The 16,375-nt window shown below is 37.0% G+C and overlaps 1 protein-coding gene across 3 annotated transcripts in view; it reads left to right on the plus strand.

Moving 5' to 3' along the window:
* Positions 1-16,375, plus strand: part of VIT (vitrin) — a 58,067-nt gene that overhangs the window by 10,103 nt on the left and 31,589 nt on the right. For all 3 annotated transcript variants that reach the window (XM_088144607.1, XM_007420926.3, XM_025168354.2), the window contains 4 exons: positions 9,844-9,916; positions 10,245-10,310; positions 13,793-13,949; positions 15,206-15,339. In XM_088144607.1, coding sequence (XP_088000733.1) covers positions 9,883-9,916; positions 10,245-10,310; positions 13,793-13,949; positions 15,206-15,339 — 391 coding nt within the window. In that variant the 5' untranslated portion in view covers positions 9,844-9,882. The remainder of the gene's footprint in view (positions 1-9,843; positions 9,917-10,244; positions 10,311-13,792; positions 13,950-15,205; positions 15,340-16,375) is intronic.

Genomic DNA, 16,375 nt, shown 5'->3' on the forward strand with positions numbered 1-16,375 from the left:
TTTTTCTGACTATTGGCACCGCCTGTTCCTCAACTATTTGCTGTTCTGGAGGACCATAAAGCCTAAGGCAAGTCCTAAACGAGTTACTTTAGAACTGGGTTCTTATCTAACTCTGCATGTGAAACAAGAATCAGCAATGCCCACATCAACCTTGTTAATGAATCATCTGGGGGACATGAAATACTATCAGTCTGAATTTGGCACCAAACATTTGAACAGATAATCTTCTTTCACTTAGCTATGAAGATAAACAGAATGTCAGTTTGTGATACTGAGGAAAGCTCTTCTATCTCTAAAAAAACCAAAAAGATGTCAAGCTTTGTGTGAACATGTAAGAACAATTCATAAAATGAGCCTCAGGGTGTGTGTGTGTGTGTTTTTAAAGAAACAGACATTTACACACGCATTCCTTGCTTCCAAATTAAATATATGCCTTCAGGAGAAAGTTGACATTCTGCAATAGTTCTTAGGTTGCAAGAAGTACATGGAAATACTAGCTTCCTTATATTGTGACCAGCAAAGTATCTGATATTTCTATTTGAAGCATTAAATTTTAGTTCTTAGCCAGTTGGAAGCATTTGCCCTTAGACTTGGGAGATTTGGTTTGGTCTCATCTATGTAAAGAAATTACAGGGAATATTATTTACAGTATATATTTAAATAATATATACTTTCAAATAAGTAGCTTATACTATTATCCAGGTCTTGCTGATACAAGGCAAAATTCAATCACACTTATTTTGATATATCTATACTTTTATGTAAGGGAGTTAAATATGTTTATTTTTGCTTCATTAATTATACAAAGACTTTGGATTGTATAAGTCACAACTAATTGTGGGTAGCCCTCAAGAACATGGTGTGCCAGGCCATCTCATCTGCCTATCAAAGAATTTCTAGGATGACCAGAAAGCAATTGTTGCCTCCTGGAATATGAGTATCTAAATGGTTCACAAGTTAGAAAAAAGTTGTATATTGTCATCTTATTTACTTAACTTATATGCAGAATATATCAGGAGAAATTCTGGAGTAGAAGAAATAGATATTGGAATTAAAATTGCTCAGAGAAACATCAAGAACCTCAGATAAGCTGATGATACTACTTGGATGGATGGGAGAGGGAAGATTTAAGGAATCCTGCTGAAGGGAAAGAAGAAATATCCATTGCTTGATATTAAAAAAAAAACCCACTTAAGATTATATCAACAGGCAATGCCATCTTAAAGTGGTGAAGAAGGTGAAACAATGACAGACTTTATTCTTCTTGGCTCAAAATTTCACAGAGATGGCCATGAAATTAAGAAACTTTTGCTACTTTGGAGAACGATTATGAGAAATCTCAACAAAATAATAAAGTGCAGAAACTTCACACAGACAACAAAGGTATGTATTGTCAAGGCTACATTTTACCAGCTGGAATCTATTCTTTTGAAAGCTGGACTATCAAAAAAGCTGAACAAAGAAAAAATGATGCCTCTGAATAATGATGCTGGATAAAATTGCTGAGCATATCTTGAGCTCCAAGAAAAAACATTCAACAGTTGATGAAGTAAAATCAGACAGATTGTTAGAAGTACTAATAATGGTGTTAAAGTTTAAATATTAAAGAGTAATTAAAGAAGACCAGATGTATAGAAAATTGGAGGAAATCAAATAGAGCTTGGCAGAAACAATTGACTAGATACTATCATTAATTACACAAGCATTAGCTTAATAAAACTCAAATAAGTTGGTGACAATCTTGATGAAATGATGTCCCAGATGCATCACTAAGATAGGAAAGTAGGATAGAATTTTCCATTCATGCACTCTTTTGCACTGTAAAAGATTTGGAGAAACAAAAGCCTTCAAAGGATCAAAGAAGAGCTCTGTAAAACTCATCATTAATTCATTAAATTATAAAGGCTATAGATTTCACATTCTAAATACATGCCAACCCATGTGAGATTATTTTAATTTTACATTTAATTCCATCAAATTTAATGCTTCCATCATCTCTTACCCTTTACTACTTAGGCAAGAATTATTGGAAGAAAATAAGGTCCTACGATGTGTAGGAATAGAGGTATGAATGAGAACTGAATAAAAGGATGAGCATCCCCCAAGAGTTGGCCAGTAAGGAGGAAGGCTGAATGTTTGGGAGAACAGAACAGAAGATAATCTTCCAAAGGAGAGCTCACATTCTTGGCATTTACAACTTTCCAAGGCTTGTTTGCAGCCTGGAGAACAGCACTGGATGAAAGTCTGTAGCCCAGCCTGGTGCCCCTACTCAGGTGACATCTGAGAACAAACTCCTTTGAGAGCTCATGACACAGCAAAAGTTTAACAAGTGGATCTTTTCATAGGCGGCCCAGGGTTTGATTCAGCAGCATCTCTCCAGAACAATAGTGACAGTAGCTATCTTTTCTATTAAAAACAACAATAACAACAAACTACCTTTCACTGTTACAATACTCATATTGCAAAATCAATTTTAGGATTGCTATTAAACACTGAGCCACCTTCTCTGGCCAAGCTGTAACTGAATAAAAAGTCCTCGTCACTTCTTGGCACTTTGAGCCTCCAAATGCAGGACAAATCAATGATTACATCCCTAAGCCACAGATAATAGTTTGTTCAGTCAGCTAATCATGTAAACAGCACTAAGAAAGGCACCCCAAAGATCATGACTTTGGTCAGAATGAAACTGATTTCCCTGTGCAAGCAAAAGGATCTTGACCCCATGGGGCAAGACCCATAAATGGTTCCTGCATTCATTCCCTTTGGTACAGATGGGAATTCTGGGGATTGTAATCCTTATAGGATGCCAGCTTGAGAAAGACTGTATTAGTGGATGTAAAGTCACATGCTGACTTACAAGAATATAAGTTTGTTTAAAAGAAAATCTCTTACAGACTAAAATATTTCAGCCTTTAGGTCCTCTGAGCTAATGGGAAATGAAATGCAGATTTAAAAAATACATGCATTTAAAAACAACTTCCCCATATCCCGTGGCTTTTTACACTATGTATCTTTTGTCACATTACACTTACAAAGATTTTTAATGCAATGCAGAAAATGGACCATTGTCATCCTGAAGTAATCAATGTGGCTGTTTTTGTAAAAGTTTTTTTTAAATTGTTTATTAAAGCATTTTTTGTGTTGCTGTATTAGTCCCCAATGTCTATGAGAACAGCATACCATTTGTAAAGATTTTAAACATAAATTATAAAATATTTCAAAGCAACAGCATAATCAGCTAGTCAGGATGGAAAAAGACTAAAAAGATGGTGCAAAAAAAAAAAAAAAACCACTGGAAAATAATGCTAATAAAATATTTCACCTGGCATAGATCTGTGGGCAATTTCAAGCATCATATGTGAAATAATGGGAGCAAGATAGTAAACTGCACATTACTGTACTACATTTTGAGTAGGAAATTTAATAGGCTTTGAGAAGCTGAATGGAAGCTGCAGGATCATCTCTACCATAATAGTAAAAACAGGCCAATATGTTTGTGCCCTTAACTAAGCTCTCTAACTGGGAAAGCAAATTTTCCACAGGGTGCAGCTTCATGATGACAATCTGCTAGGAACTGATTAGCAGCTCTCCAAAAGCTCCTCGTGGAATGTATAACTTTTCTCCGCTGCTGTTATGATGCGGCAGGAACAATAAGCCAGTGTTGTCCAAACTTGGCCATTTTAAGATGAGTGGACTTCAACTCCCAGAATTCCCCAGCCAGCATGGCTGGCTGAGGAATTCTGGGAGTTGAAGTCCACTCATCTTAAAGTGGCCAAGCTTGGACAACACTGCTTTAAGCTGTATTAAAAGGTGGTTCACCAAAAGGGAGGCCAGAGTGATCAAGTGGGGAAAGATTGCTTCAACAATGATCTCTTAACAAGGAACTTTTCATCTTATGCTCATTTATCTGTCATAAAAATGTAATAAAACTGCAATAAAAAACACTGAAATAAGTGAAATTTACTTTTTAGTCAACAGGTTTACACTGAAGTAAAAATTAGTGGTAAATGTAAGAGGCAATTGGCGGGAGAGCATCGGCTGACTTAGTTTACATGATGAATTGGGTGCAGTTGTATCTTAATCACCCACTTTATTATCATGGCCAATCCATGGCTTGGCTATTAAAGCCACTCAGAACTTGTCTCTTGCTGCTCATTCCTTGTGTATTCTACATTCATCCCTCATTTCATGGTTCATGATAAATATAGCTTGCCACTCAATCTGAATCACAAAGAACAGTTTCTATAAGGCATTGTCTGCTGTGCACCCAAAATTGGAAACCACAGGTTAAAAAAGGTTTCCAGTTGTGGCTCAGAGACAAACTGATGACTTATGTAACCATAGCTTACCTGATTTGGACATAATGATGGGCTATATTTACCATGATCTAGGAAATGGAGGAGTAAATCAGGCCATGCAAAGGATAACAAGAAGGGTCTACAAATAAACCATGTTTCATCTTGGTATCTGAACTAGATCTATATCTGTTGTCACGCCCTGCAATTATAACTGGGTGGAATACATAAAGACAAGGAAAAAAATAATATTTTTGACTCTGAAAATAAAGATGATCAAATAAAGATTTTAACCAGAGCTCAAACTTGATTCAGTTCTATGATTCATATGATTCGGTTTAGTGAAGTAATTGATGGTACCCATTTTTTAGCAGCCAAATGAAGAGTTAATAACATTTTTGCCCTTTATAGAAATTATGGTAATGTCCATCTGAAACCGAGCATTCAGTGTTTGGGCCGGGAAAAAATCTGAAGTAGTAACCAGCAATGGAAGATAGAGTGGGAAGCTACACACTGACTGTTATTGGGGAAAGAGGTCAGGCCAATGACCAATGAAGGAAGCCAAGGTGACAACAATTCTGCCACCTCCAACCTGGAAGTCCTTCTCTTTAGTGACAGATCAATTGCTGGTGAAACACCTATTATCCAAGATTTAATCCTGAATAAAAATGCTGACCTGACCTGTATCACAGAGACCTGGCTGACAGAAGGTAGGGAAATTCATCTCTCCTAGCTTTGTCCACTAGGCTATTCTATGATGCCACAGGCTACCCCTGGAGGGCAGGAATACAGATTGGCCATACGCTATATAAATTCATTTTCCTCAATTCTTCATCTGATACCCTGCCCATTTTGAAGAGGGTTACTAGACCTGGGTTGCAAACGTCAAATGGAAACAAAGAGAGTTTGGGGGAAATCGTTGCTGTCATCTAGTGATCACTTGGATTTTGTAGCCCAGATCTGATAGCCCTAAATTGAATCCATGCTGTTTGGCACCAAAGCCATTGACCTATTATGCCCTAACAACAGGATTACATCCTGTTCTCTTTACTGTTCAGTATCTACATGGGACTGCTGGGCAAGATCATCTGGAACTTTGGAATGGAGGATGTTATCAAGTAATATCCAGATCTAGTGTTCCTTACCAGCCAGTTTCGAGGTACCCTTGAGCCTTACCAATATTTTATAATGAACTAGATGAGGAAGAACAAGCTGTCCAAGCATGACAGAAGTGCGACTGATAGATAGGAAACTAGACTCAGTGATGTACAAGGTTGTGCTCTTTCTGAAATAACAGGCTTGCAGTCTGGGAATACTTCTTGAACCTGAGCTGTCACTGAACCCACAGATGGCATCAGGAATCAGGATTCCCTTTGCACAATTACATCTAGTTCATCACATTGGCACCCCTTCCTGGGCCAGCCAGATTTGGTAACATTTATCCAAGCCTACCCTTGAAAAGTGTCTGGGTGTTGCAACTGATGCAAAAATATGGTGGCTAAGCTGCTAGCCAGCGCAATGTACGAGAATAATATATTGCCTATATTATTATGCATTGATATTTAAGCCTAATGTTCTTAAGGGTTAGGGTTATCACATGGATTGCCTTTCTTATTACAAAACCATCTGACTGTCTAAGGCTGCAGAGAGACCCTTCTGAAGATGGCCCCTCAATCAGAGGTCTGTTTTCTGGCTTGTGGGAGAGAATCTTCTGCTGCATTGCTCCCAAGCTGTGGAACACACTCCCTTGAAATGTATTCATTCCATTTTTATATTGCCCTCTGATAAGATTCAGGGTGGTGTACAACACCATCAATGCACCATCAATCCCTCACCATAAAACAAAACAACACGCATAACTCATAGAATATTGCTAGAAGACATCCAGTGAAAAATGCTTGGAAATAAATGCCTTTTTAAAAAGTATGCTTTTTATTGCCTTTAGAAATGCAAGAAGTACATCACTGGGGGCAAGGTCTTCCATAAGGTGGGGGCCACCAGGGAAAAGGTTTATCTTTGGTCCCGGTCCTACTTCCCATGGGGGTGGGATACTGAGCAGACCCACCCTAGAAGCCCACACAGGATGGGCAGAAAAGAATCCTTCTGAATAATGTATCCCTGAAGCTGGGTGAAATTGGGTTGCCCCCTCATTCTTTCAGTGCTTAGAAAATCTTTAAACATACATCTCTTTCTCCAGTCATTTGCTACTTATTTTATCGTTAATTTTAAGCTATTTTATATTCTGCTTTGTTTCTAAACTTTGTTAACCACCCTTGAGGTCTTGCCAAAGTAAAATGGCAAAGTGTAAATCAAAGCAATGCATTTCTTTGTTCTATTTTATCAAATTAAGACAGAAAGACAGACAGAGAGAAGAGCAAAAGAACAAAAGAAAGATCTCCATTCAATCTTCATAGCCTGGGGAAAAATGTTTTAGTGAGGCCTCTAACAGCAATGTAGTTATTTAAATTAAGATTGAATTAACTGGGAAAAAACGAGAGAGTTACTTTTTTCAAAGAGCAGGCACTCCTAGGTTACACATTTCAGCGGGACAGTAGGAATAAAGTAGAACAATTAAAATGCTACATTTTCCACTTAGTGCTGTCTGCACCATTGTGGTCTGGCTGAATGTTGAATGTGACCATCAGTGATGGTCCACAAGGGTTTGAGGAAACTCCTTCATTCTATGTATGTAAAGTGCCAATATTTGCAAAGATGAGTTCATGACAGGATTTAAGACAGGCCTGACATCTTGGAATTCCCAGGACCACTACTATATACCATCTATGTATGATACATAATTTTAAATAATATTTTCAAGCCCTGACAGGCTACAATGTAAGGTCAGTTGACTATGTTTGATAGGTAGATCACTGGGTCAAAAGAAAGACCAGTTTATCTCTGGTTCACCAGTGAAATCCTATATATAATAGTGTTTCCCATTAACCACTCCTCAATTTATTTTTGAAACATCATAATCTCCTCAGTGTTTGCTATGCTCTTACTGCATATGCCAATAGCCTGTTGAGAGATAGAAGTAGAAAGGAAATGTGTGCAAGATGACTCCTACAGAAGATTAGCAGTAAGTAACCACTTAGACTGGCCCGGTTAATCCCATAATGGCATATGAAGAATTTCTGCTTGCACATATAATTCACAAGCGGAAATCAAACACTGAAAACCAGCACTTCTAAAATGTTCATGAGGACTATGATTAAGCAATTTATTGATAGACGCTCTTTCATTCTACAGCTTCATCAAAGAGCATAACAAAAGTCAGTCTGCCAATAATACCATAATTTAAATGAATGGTGCTTTGGTGTGGCTTGAAATAGTTGTTTTCTTCAAAAGTTCTTCAAAAGACATTTCCTAATCTTATTTTAGGAAGGAAGGAATGAGTGTGTACGTGTGTGCCATAGTGGAAGGTAAATGGCTGCTATTTAAAATGACAATTGTTCTAGGTTTTAAGGGAGTTTCACTTGAGAAGACTTATGGGTCACCTATTCTTTGAATATCTATGGTCTTACACAGTCAACACCTGCCTTCACTGGTGTCCTCTAGATACTTTAGGACTAGAACTACAACTCCCAGAACTCTCATTGGCCAAGCTGCTTGGGAACTTGGGAATTTTAAGTCTAATATACCTCCAGGTCACCTGTTTGGGGAGGGCCATTCTAGAATTAAGTGATTAAAATAATCTGCACAGAGGTGCTATTATCATTGAAATTCTAGAAGTACTATTTTGCTTGGGATGGTGAAACATTAAGAGCATGTGAGAACATAACATTTTATTGGACTCTATCATACAAGAGAACACAAAATAAAAAATACAGTCCTAATTGGCATTCTTTCTTCCACAGCTCTTCAATTCTCTGCACATACTCTTTTGAAAAAGCATTCATGAGCGGTTCCAAACATATATGGCAGTTACATTGTTACCTCAAAGAACTGGCAGACAGTCATGCACAGTGCAAAAAGATGGCTGCTAATTAACATTATTTATATCCTTATGGTTTATGCCATATTATGTTCAGATTATGTCATAATCTGAAGATAAAATCTGGACCAACATATGTAAATTATTCAAGTAGAATTGAAATCTATTTTCAATTCTAGGTAGAGACTAGTCAGCTGATGAATTAACGTTCCAGGCCTTTTTTTGATTTCCCAGCCCTATAAGATACTCAGCTGTCTTTATTCTACACTCAGATCTGATTTTCTTTCCTTGCCTCTGTTTTTAATAAATTTCCCTTCCCCTTTTCTCTTCTACCTCTGTATTTTTTTCCTTGCCTCTCTTTTTATCAGCTTTTCCCCTAGCTGTCCTTTCCTTTCCTTTCCTTTCCTTTCCTTTCCTTTCCTTTCCTTTCCTTTCCTTTCCTTTCCTTTCCTTTCCTTTCCTTTCCTTTCCTTTCCTTTCCTTTCCTTTCCTGGTCTCTTAACCTCCTTTTTGGAAAACATGAACTTTATTTATCCTGTTCTGTTCAGAGAAAAGCTTCCACATCATTGTCTGACCTTGGCCACTGAATACATGCTTGTTCTCTTGTCTTTCTCTTGCATCTGTATCCTGCAGAGCACTGGATGAGCAGGTTCCATTGGAAAGTACTCTGATCCAAAGGGTTTGCTTGTAATACATAGACTAGCAAAACTTGAATTTGAATACCTGCTTAACCTTGAAACTAGCATAGGATTATTGGGGCTAATGGGGTGACATGGTCATAAGCTTTAGGAAGAAAAGATAGGATGTATTCTTCCAAAATCTCACTGCATTGTGATGAGCAAATGCCTATGAACAAGCCTGGCTGAAAATGATGGGAACCGAGGTCCAATTTATTTGAATGGCATTAGTTGGGTCAGGCAGTTATAGGCATTAGGAGACAAATAGCTTTTTAAGTATAATTATGAAGATCACGGACAAGGACCTGAGAGAGCCCATCACTCTCTCTCAGATCAATCTGCTTCATAGGGTTGCTGTTGGAGAAAACTGGAGGACAGAACGTTGTGTACACTGGCTTAAGAACATAATATACATTGGCTTTGGTCGTAGAGGAAAGGTGGGATAAAAATTGGGCTATAGCTCCAGAGGACCCTCGAGGAAGCGGATTATCTAGACCTGTTTCAATCGGGGTTCAGGCCAGGGTTCAGTATGGGGACAACATTAGTAGTTCCAGGTCCCATCCATTAAGTAGTATCATCTTACAGGACATAGGAAGTGTGCTTTCTTGGTGATGGTTCCTGCCTGTGGAATGATATCCCCCTGGAGATTTGAAGTGCTTCCATCATTCTGACTTCCTGCAAACTGCTTAAGACCTCCTAGGCTCTGAGCTAGGATGGGCATCAAGGCCCTTGATTGGTTATTGGCTGCTTGGCTTTCTAGGTATTGGTTTCCAGTCAGCCATCTTCTTTTTCTTCTTGATGTATTTTTCTTTGCTTTGTTTTTAATCCTCAGAGTTGCTATGGAATTGGGCAGCCTCGAAATTGAAACAATAAATAAATAAACAAATAAATAAATAAATAAATAAAATTGTAAAAGTATTGGATTTCTACTTTACAGTGAACCCTATTAAAATTCCAAGACCCAATTTCTCTCACCATGAGGAAAATAACAGCAATTGCAGTGGCCTTTGGTAAGTACCTGAATGCATCCTACTTTATCCTCTCTGCTTTATATGTTACCCCAGTTTCAGGTAAAACTAAAACAATGCCCTCAACAAAGGCAGATAAATCAAAGAGTCTCTGAAAGTTTATAATTAAAGTAATAAAACTAGAAAATGTGGAAATCAAACATAAGAAAACTGAGACAATAACAACATTAACAGAAAATCTTATTATTTCCTTTAGAGAATTGAAAGAAAGCTATAAATGATCCCAGAAAACAATTCAGCCCAAGTATTTTTGATTTCACGGGAGATAGTATTGTTGTACATTTTTTCACGCATCTTTGTTGTGTCTTAGTTTTGCTGCTGACTTGTATACACGCTACTAAAGAAGCTACAAAGAAGAACAGGAAGTCTAAACAATGTAAGTTTACAAAGCTGTGATGTAAATGGCTGAAATCTGCAATCGCAATTTAGACTTTCCCTCGGGTCTTTTGAGAAAGATATTGGAAAATTGGCCCCAAGAATACACATTTTATTCTTCAAAAATGATGTAGCCTCCAACATCTTCCATCAAAAATAATCACAATTCGCAGCTAAGCTTTTCCCACTTAAAATGTTTCCTACCCCTATCCCGACTGCTGCACGCTGCAATTGTTTTTAACGCATCATTTACTTTGAAGCTCCTTTTTTGTGCCAGATCCTGCTCATATACAAAACATATGCATCTTGCTGTTCCCTTTCAGGGTAAACAATAGTATGTCAAGTACAACATATGTAAAAAACTGTGAGCAAAATAAAGGCAGAAGACAAGGTGGGGCAGGGCAAGGGATGGGGGAAGAAATCTAATCAAATTTAATTAACAACAGCACCATGCACTTTATCAGTCTATACCTTCTATCCTTGCAAACTATCCTTGCTTACGCTGTATCCAATCATACAATGCCTTTTGTTTTTTAAAGACATGATCAACTCTATCCAACCACTATGTTTTGGTCTTTGCCCCTTCTTTTCATCACTTTTACTCTTCCTTCAAATATTTTTTCAGTTTGATCCTCATTCATTGTCTCTATGTGATTAAGTCACTTGAACATTACTTTTGTATTCAATCCACATTTATTCTTAACTTTTTCATTCTTAACCGTATCTATTCTTGCTTTACTACACACAGTACTCATTTAACCCTTATCTACAGCATTCAGTTGACTTCTATTTACATACCAAACTCTCACTTTCATATAAAAAGTGGGCAGAAGCACATTCTGACCCTCAGCCATTTTCTCTTCCTTCAACAAACATTAACCCTCACAATACTGTCGACTACAAGGTACCCACTACCTTCTATCAGCATTTATATGCCTTCAAATAGTGCTGTTTTCCATCCTTAGTAAACATACTACCAAGATGCACAAATTCACCTACTACCTCAACTGGTTTTTTTTGGCCATTCACACATAACTTGCAATCATTCATTCCATTTTTCCTGTCAAGCCCAACTACTTTGGTCTTGAATACACTGCTTTTCAGATCTTTGTCCTTGTTGATTTAGTCTGTCTAACCTTTCCTGCATATAATTTGGGTTCTCAGCAAACAACACAGCACATCTGTCAGCAGCTCCTTAAAGAAGCTGTGTCTTTTCTTGGGCTCAAAAAACTACCCCAGGAAAATATGTGTTTGATTTAACAAAGTGCCAAGTGGCCCTACATGCCCATTACAATATCTGACATTTCCTGAGTGTGTCATTGCAACACATACTTCCCAGAGTCACAAGGAGCTGGGCAGCATATACTTCTTCTTCTTCTTCTTCTTCTTCTTCTTCTTCTTCTTCTTCTTCTTCTTCTTCTTCTTCTTCTTCTTCTTCTTCTTCTTCTTCTGATGATGATGATGATGATGATGATGATGTTATTAATCTTCTAGGTGATGGGGTATGGGCAACAGTATATTGGCTTGCAAGTTAGTCTCTAGATCAGACATCCTAGCTTCCATAAAACAGCATGCGTGGGGTAAACCTGAGCTTAGACTGAACTTGTGGCATACTGACAAAATGTGCCAAAACTATGTCCCTTACCAGTTGCCAGGAATGCTTGGGTACCACTAAGGCTCATAACCCAGTTTACTATTTCATTATCTTACTAAAAGGTAAGCTTTGATGGAATAAAGCCATTACTGATATGGTCAATATTCAAGGGTCCATCTATTAACTGTTATGGCATATAGAAGATTTTAGTTTGAATGTGAGAGGAGTACATGGCAAAGGTCATGAATTAATGAATGAAATGAAATAAAGAAAAATAGATACTAAGAGAAAGGAGAAGGATGTAATATATCTGAATGAAAGTGGCCTGATCTTGTGCAGTGGAGTTGATAAATACAGTATATGCATGGAACTGATGGTTTAATTACAATGCAATGCTGGAAATAATGCCAAATGCAGGAAAGAGAATGTTATTCCTGGCACTTCCTAAGCTGTCATAACATCTGAAAGAGGAAAGGGTAAAATCATCTAAACTTTTCCCATCCATTTAAATATCAACATTAGAAAGACTATAAATTACATAGGCCCTAATTTATATGTCAAATGTTTCTAGCTAGTCTACAGGCAATTACTCAACATTCCTATTTGGAATGATGGAGACCGAACTTTTCATCTGGCATGAAAGTGAAGCAGCCATAACGCAGTGGTAGAACATATGCTTTGCATGTAAAAGATCTCACGTTCAATCTCAACATCCCTGGCTAGGCTGGAAAAACCATTGTCAGGAATCCTGGACAGCTAGCAATCTGAATTAACCAGGGCTCAACATTTTCAGGTGCTGTCTTGTGCAGTGGTATAGACTTAAAATCATCATCAATTCCTGAACTCTCACAAGTTTGCTAAATCTTACAAAACTTCACCAATATCATCTCAGGCATCTTTTGTCCATTGGGGTTCTCACTTGAAAACTTGCCATTCCCTCTCTCAAATGACAGTGAAATGTTTTTCAGGGGACTAAGATAAAAAACCAACACTTCCATTTGGAGGGAAAACAGTGTTAGGAGGATGAAGAGGACTATGTTTGTGTATTCCATGAGAGAGGGAATTGATACACTGATATATGTATGTATTCCACATAGATCCAATCCATGTTTTTCTTCAGCTAACTGAATAGCCAAGAGGGCACTAAACCAAATTAATATGCTTATAATTTTTTTTTTGAAGATTGATATTTATAGCATTGATTTTATTTCTACTCTTCAGTGTAGTAACTGCAGAATAAGAAACTGCATAGTGATCTCTAATGCAAATTCAAATCAGATTATATGTCTCTTTATGCTATTGTTTATGTGGAGATTTTGATCATATTTCTGTAATAACCTAGAATCCTCCAGACATGCTGGGATGTGAACTCTTTGAACCCAAGCAGATGGCATGGAATTTTGGGAGTTGAAATCCCAATGTATCTGAAAGACTCTAACTTGGAAAAAGCTAGCATAGCAGATCTTAAGAATTTACACCAAACTGATGGATTACACCAACTACATATGGAATTAAATGCACTACTCAAATATTATTTTGATATGAAACCAATAATATGGATGTGAATATTAGCTTACTGTCTCGTCTATACAAAATTATGTTTTAATATTCCATTCTTATAATTAAGAAACATCAGCATTCCACTCAGTGTTAGGCAATTTGGCACTGGGATGCAACATAAACAAATGATAGGAGATCCCCTGCAGTTGGGAGTTTTATTAATTTTCATTTTTAAAGATAAAGGGTTCAATGACGAATGTTTGAGTACTAAAATATTGGCATAAATATGGCACATGAATAACAGAGCTACCTCCTAACATTCCTTTGTTTTCTGTATGGCTTTTGTGTCAGGGTGTACTAAATATAACATTCAACTTGTATCTTCACAGCTGTTCCACATATTGAGTGTGCCATCAAAGCTGCAAAGATCATCAACCCAGAGTTTATTGCTAAGTGTCCTTTGGGATGTCAGGATGTTAAATATCGGGTCTATGGCAGTGATATCTACGCCTCTTTTTCCAGTGTTTGTGCTGCTGCTATTCACAGGTCAGCAGAATTGATCTTGAATTCAAAATAATGTCCAGAACTAAAGGAAAGGTATCAACATTTTCAATACTAGCAATAAATGCAAGAGTCAGAACAGGATGTGTTCCTTTTTTCCTCACCAAAAATTTGTACAACCCTCAAAAGATATGAGAAATAAGATTAAGAAATAAAATGTAGTCTATATGTCAAATCTGTAAATAAAATGATCATGGGTAGAGTTCAGTTTTGTGTATCTTAATGTATATTTAGAGGATGGATCAGAAAAGTAGGTCTTCTTTAATTCCATTTAATGGGCAAAAGGGCAACTTTTGCAAAATATTTTGAGGGGCATGGACCTATGAGGAAAATAAGCAACTGTAGATCTGAGAAAATTATGCAGATAATAGATCAATGATATTTCCAAAAACTTATTCTGGGTAATGGTGATAGACTGCACCTCTGGGATATGATCAACCATAACTTTTTGGAAATGCCAGGGTAATAGTTGATATCTTTTAGGAAACTACAGAATCATCTTCTTACACATTAGGATTAGCTTATCTAAACATCTACTAATACTTAGAACAGAGAGTTTCATTTTGGTATATTCTGGCAATAGAATTATACTTAGCCTTGGAATTATCAACTGCCTTGTCAATGGCTTCAGGAGTGCACAGAGGAGTTCATATACAATTCAGTGCACTTGAAAGAGGGATAAACACAGTTTAAAAATGAAGTCAAAGCCTGGGATGGGAGGAAAATAAATTTTGATGGTATTCTGTGCCCAGTCATCTTCCAGGAGAATGGTGCCCACTCTGTGGTCCACAGATCACTGGTGGTCTGCAAGCATATTGCAAATTATCCATTGACTGAACATCGCTTTTTAGAAGTGGCTAAAATCTCACAAGGTCACTAAGTGTTGTGAGAATTTAGAGTACTTGAAATCTTCTGAGGTTTTGGCATTTATATTCAAAATCTTCTGAGATTTCAGGTGGGAGCACTGATTTTTTTTCCAAGATGTTGGCCACTTTAACATTTATTTTTTAAAAAATTAATGTTGAAATCGTCTGGACGCTGTCTGGAAAATCATATATGCCATGGCATCTAGAGCACCGCGATACCACTCCCTGGTTTAGATGAAGACCTAAAGTTCCACATAAAGGAAAGGGCTGGAGACAGCTGTTCCAAACGAACTGAACATTTATGTATTCGGTGAGCACTTAATGCTCTGGGTAGGTTAGCAATGTATTTCTGACATGAATATGTTACTTTTACAGTGGTATTATTGACAACTCTGGAGGGAAAGTCTTGGTTCAAAAAGTTGCTGGTCAGTCTGGGTACAAGGGTAGTTTTTCCAATGGAATCCGTTCACTGTCATTACCACGATGGAGGGAATCCTTCATACTTTCAGGTAATCCACTCTCTCTTCATCCCCTTCCTCTTCCTATATGTCATTACTCATTCTTTAAAACCCCCTAATATCATCTGACAATAGCTCTGAGAAACCCTGATTTGAAAGGTAGCAATCAAATGTTATATCTCAATCACTCAAGAATAAATAAAATTGTTTTAGCTGGAAATCTGAAACAGTTTGGCTCTTGTTGAAATTATAGAATTATTCAAAGCCAGAGGTTGATAGAGCAAAGCAGGAAGAATGTTAACTCACATTATAAAGACATGTGGAATATTAGGACATTACTTTGACAGCTCCAATGTTTTCTTTTAGGGTTGTTTTCATATGCATGATCTATTTTTAGTGCTTGTCAAAGCAATGAGAAATGTGATGATATGTCTATTCACTATTAGTATTTGTTCATGTAAGTGGCTAAAGTTCAGCATTTTGCCTTGAATCTTTCCAGTGAAGCTTCTTAATGAATAAATCGCACATAGTTTGTATGGCATTACCAGCTGTTTTTGCTACATAACATTTATTTTAAGTGGAATTTAAGGAAACAATGATGATACTTTAAGGGCCAAAGAAAAATTGTCTTTTTCCAAATATAAGATATATTTATATCTAATGTAAGAAAAGCAAGGTAAACATTTTGCTGGTATGTAGAAAATTTCATGTGAAAAGAGTAAATGGAATTTAAATCAACAAATCCTGGACATCTCCAGAGCTCGATGAGTTGCAGATAAGTCTACTTCATTATTAAAAAGCAAGAAGGGAAAAGATCCTCCAGTTTTAACACAAATGTGTAAAATTTTCACTGCAAAATTACATCACTGCATTTCCAGATAGAAAAACAATAAGGCAGAAAGAAATTTAAAGGGAAAAATGGTAATAAAAAAATTGGCAATAAAAGAAAAACTTGAACAGTTGAATTCCTTCTGCAACAATGGAGTTATTTAGTCACTACAAGTATAGTGTAGAATTTAAATCAGAAGCCATATTGGCAATATGTTCCCCTCAAATGAACAGTTTTTGAGCTACTACAGCCTGCTAG

Source organism: Python bivittatus, unplaced genomic scaffold, assembly GCF_059951505.1.
Source record: "Python bivittatus isolate LINGU-HERP-01145 unplaced genomic scaffold, Pbiv_v1 ctg000020_np1212, whole genome shotgun sequence".
NCBI classification, from domain to species: domain Eukaryota; kingdom Metazoa; phylum Chordata; class Lepidosauria; order Squamata; family Pythonidae; genus Python; species Python bivittatus.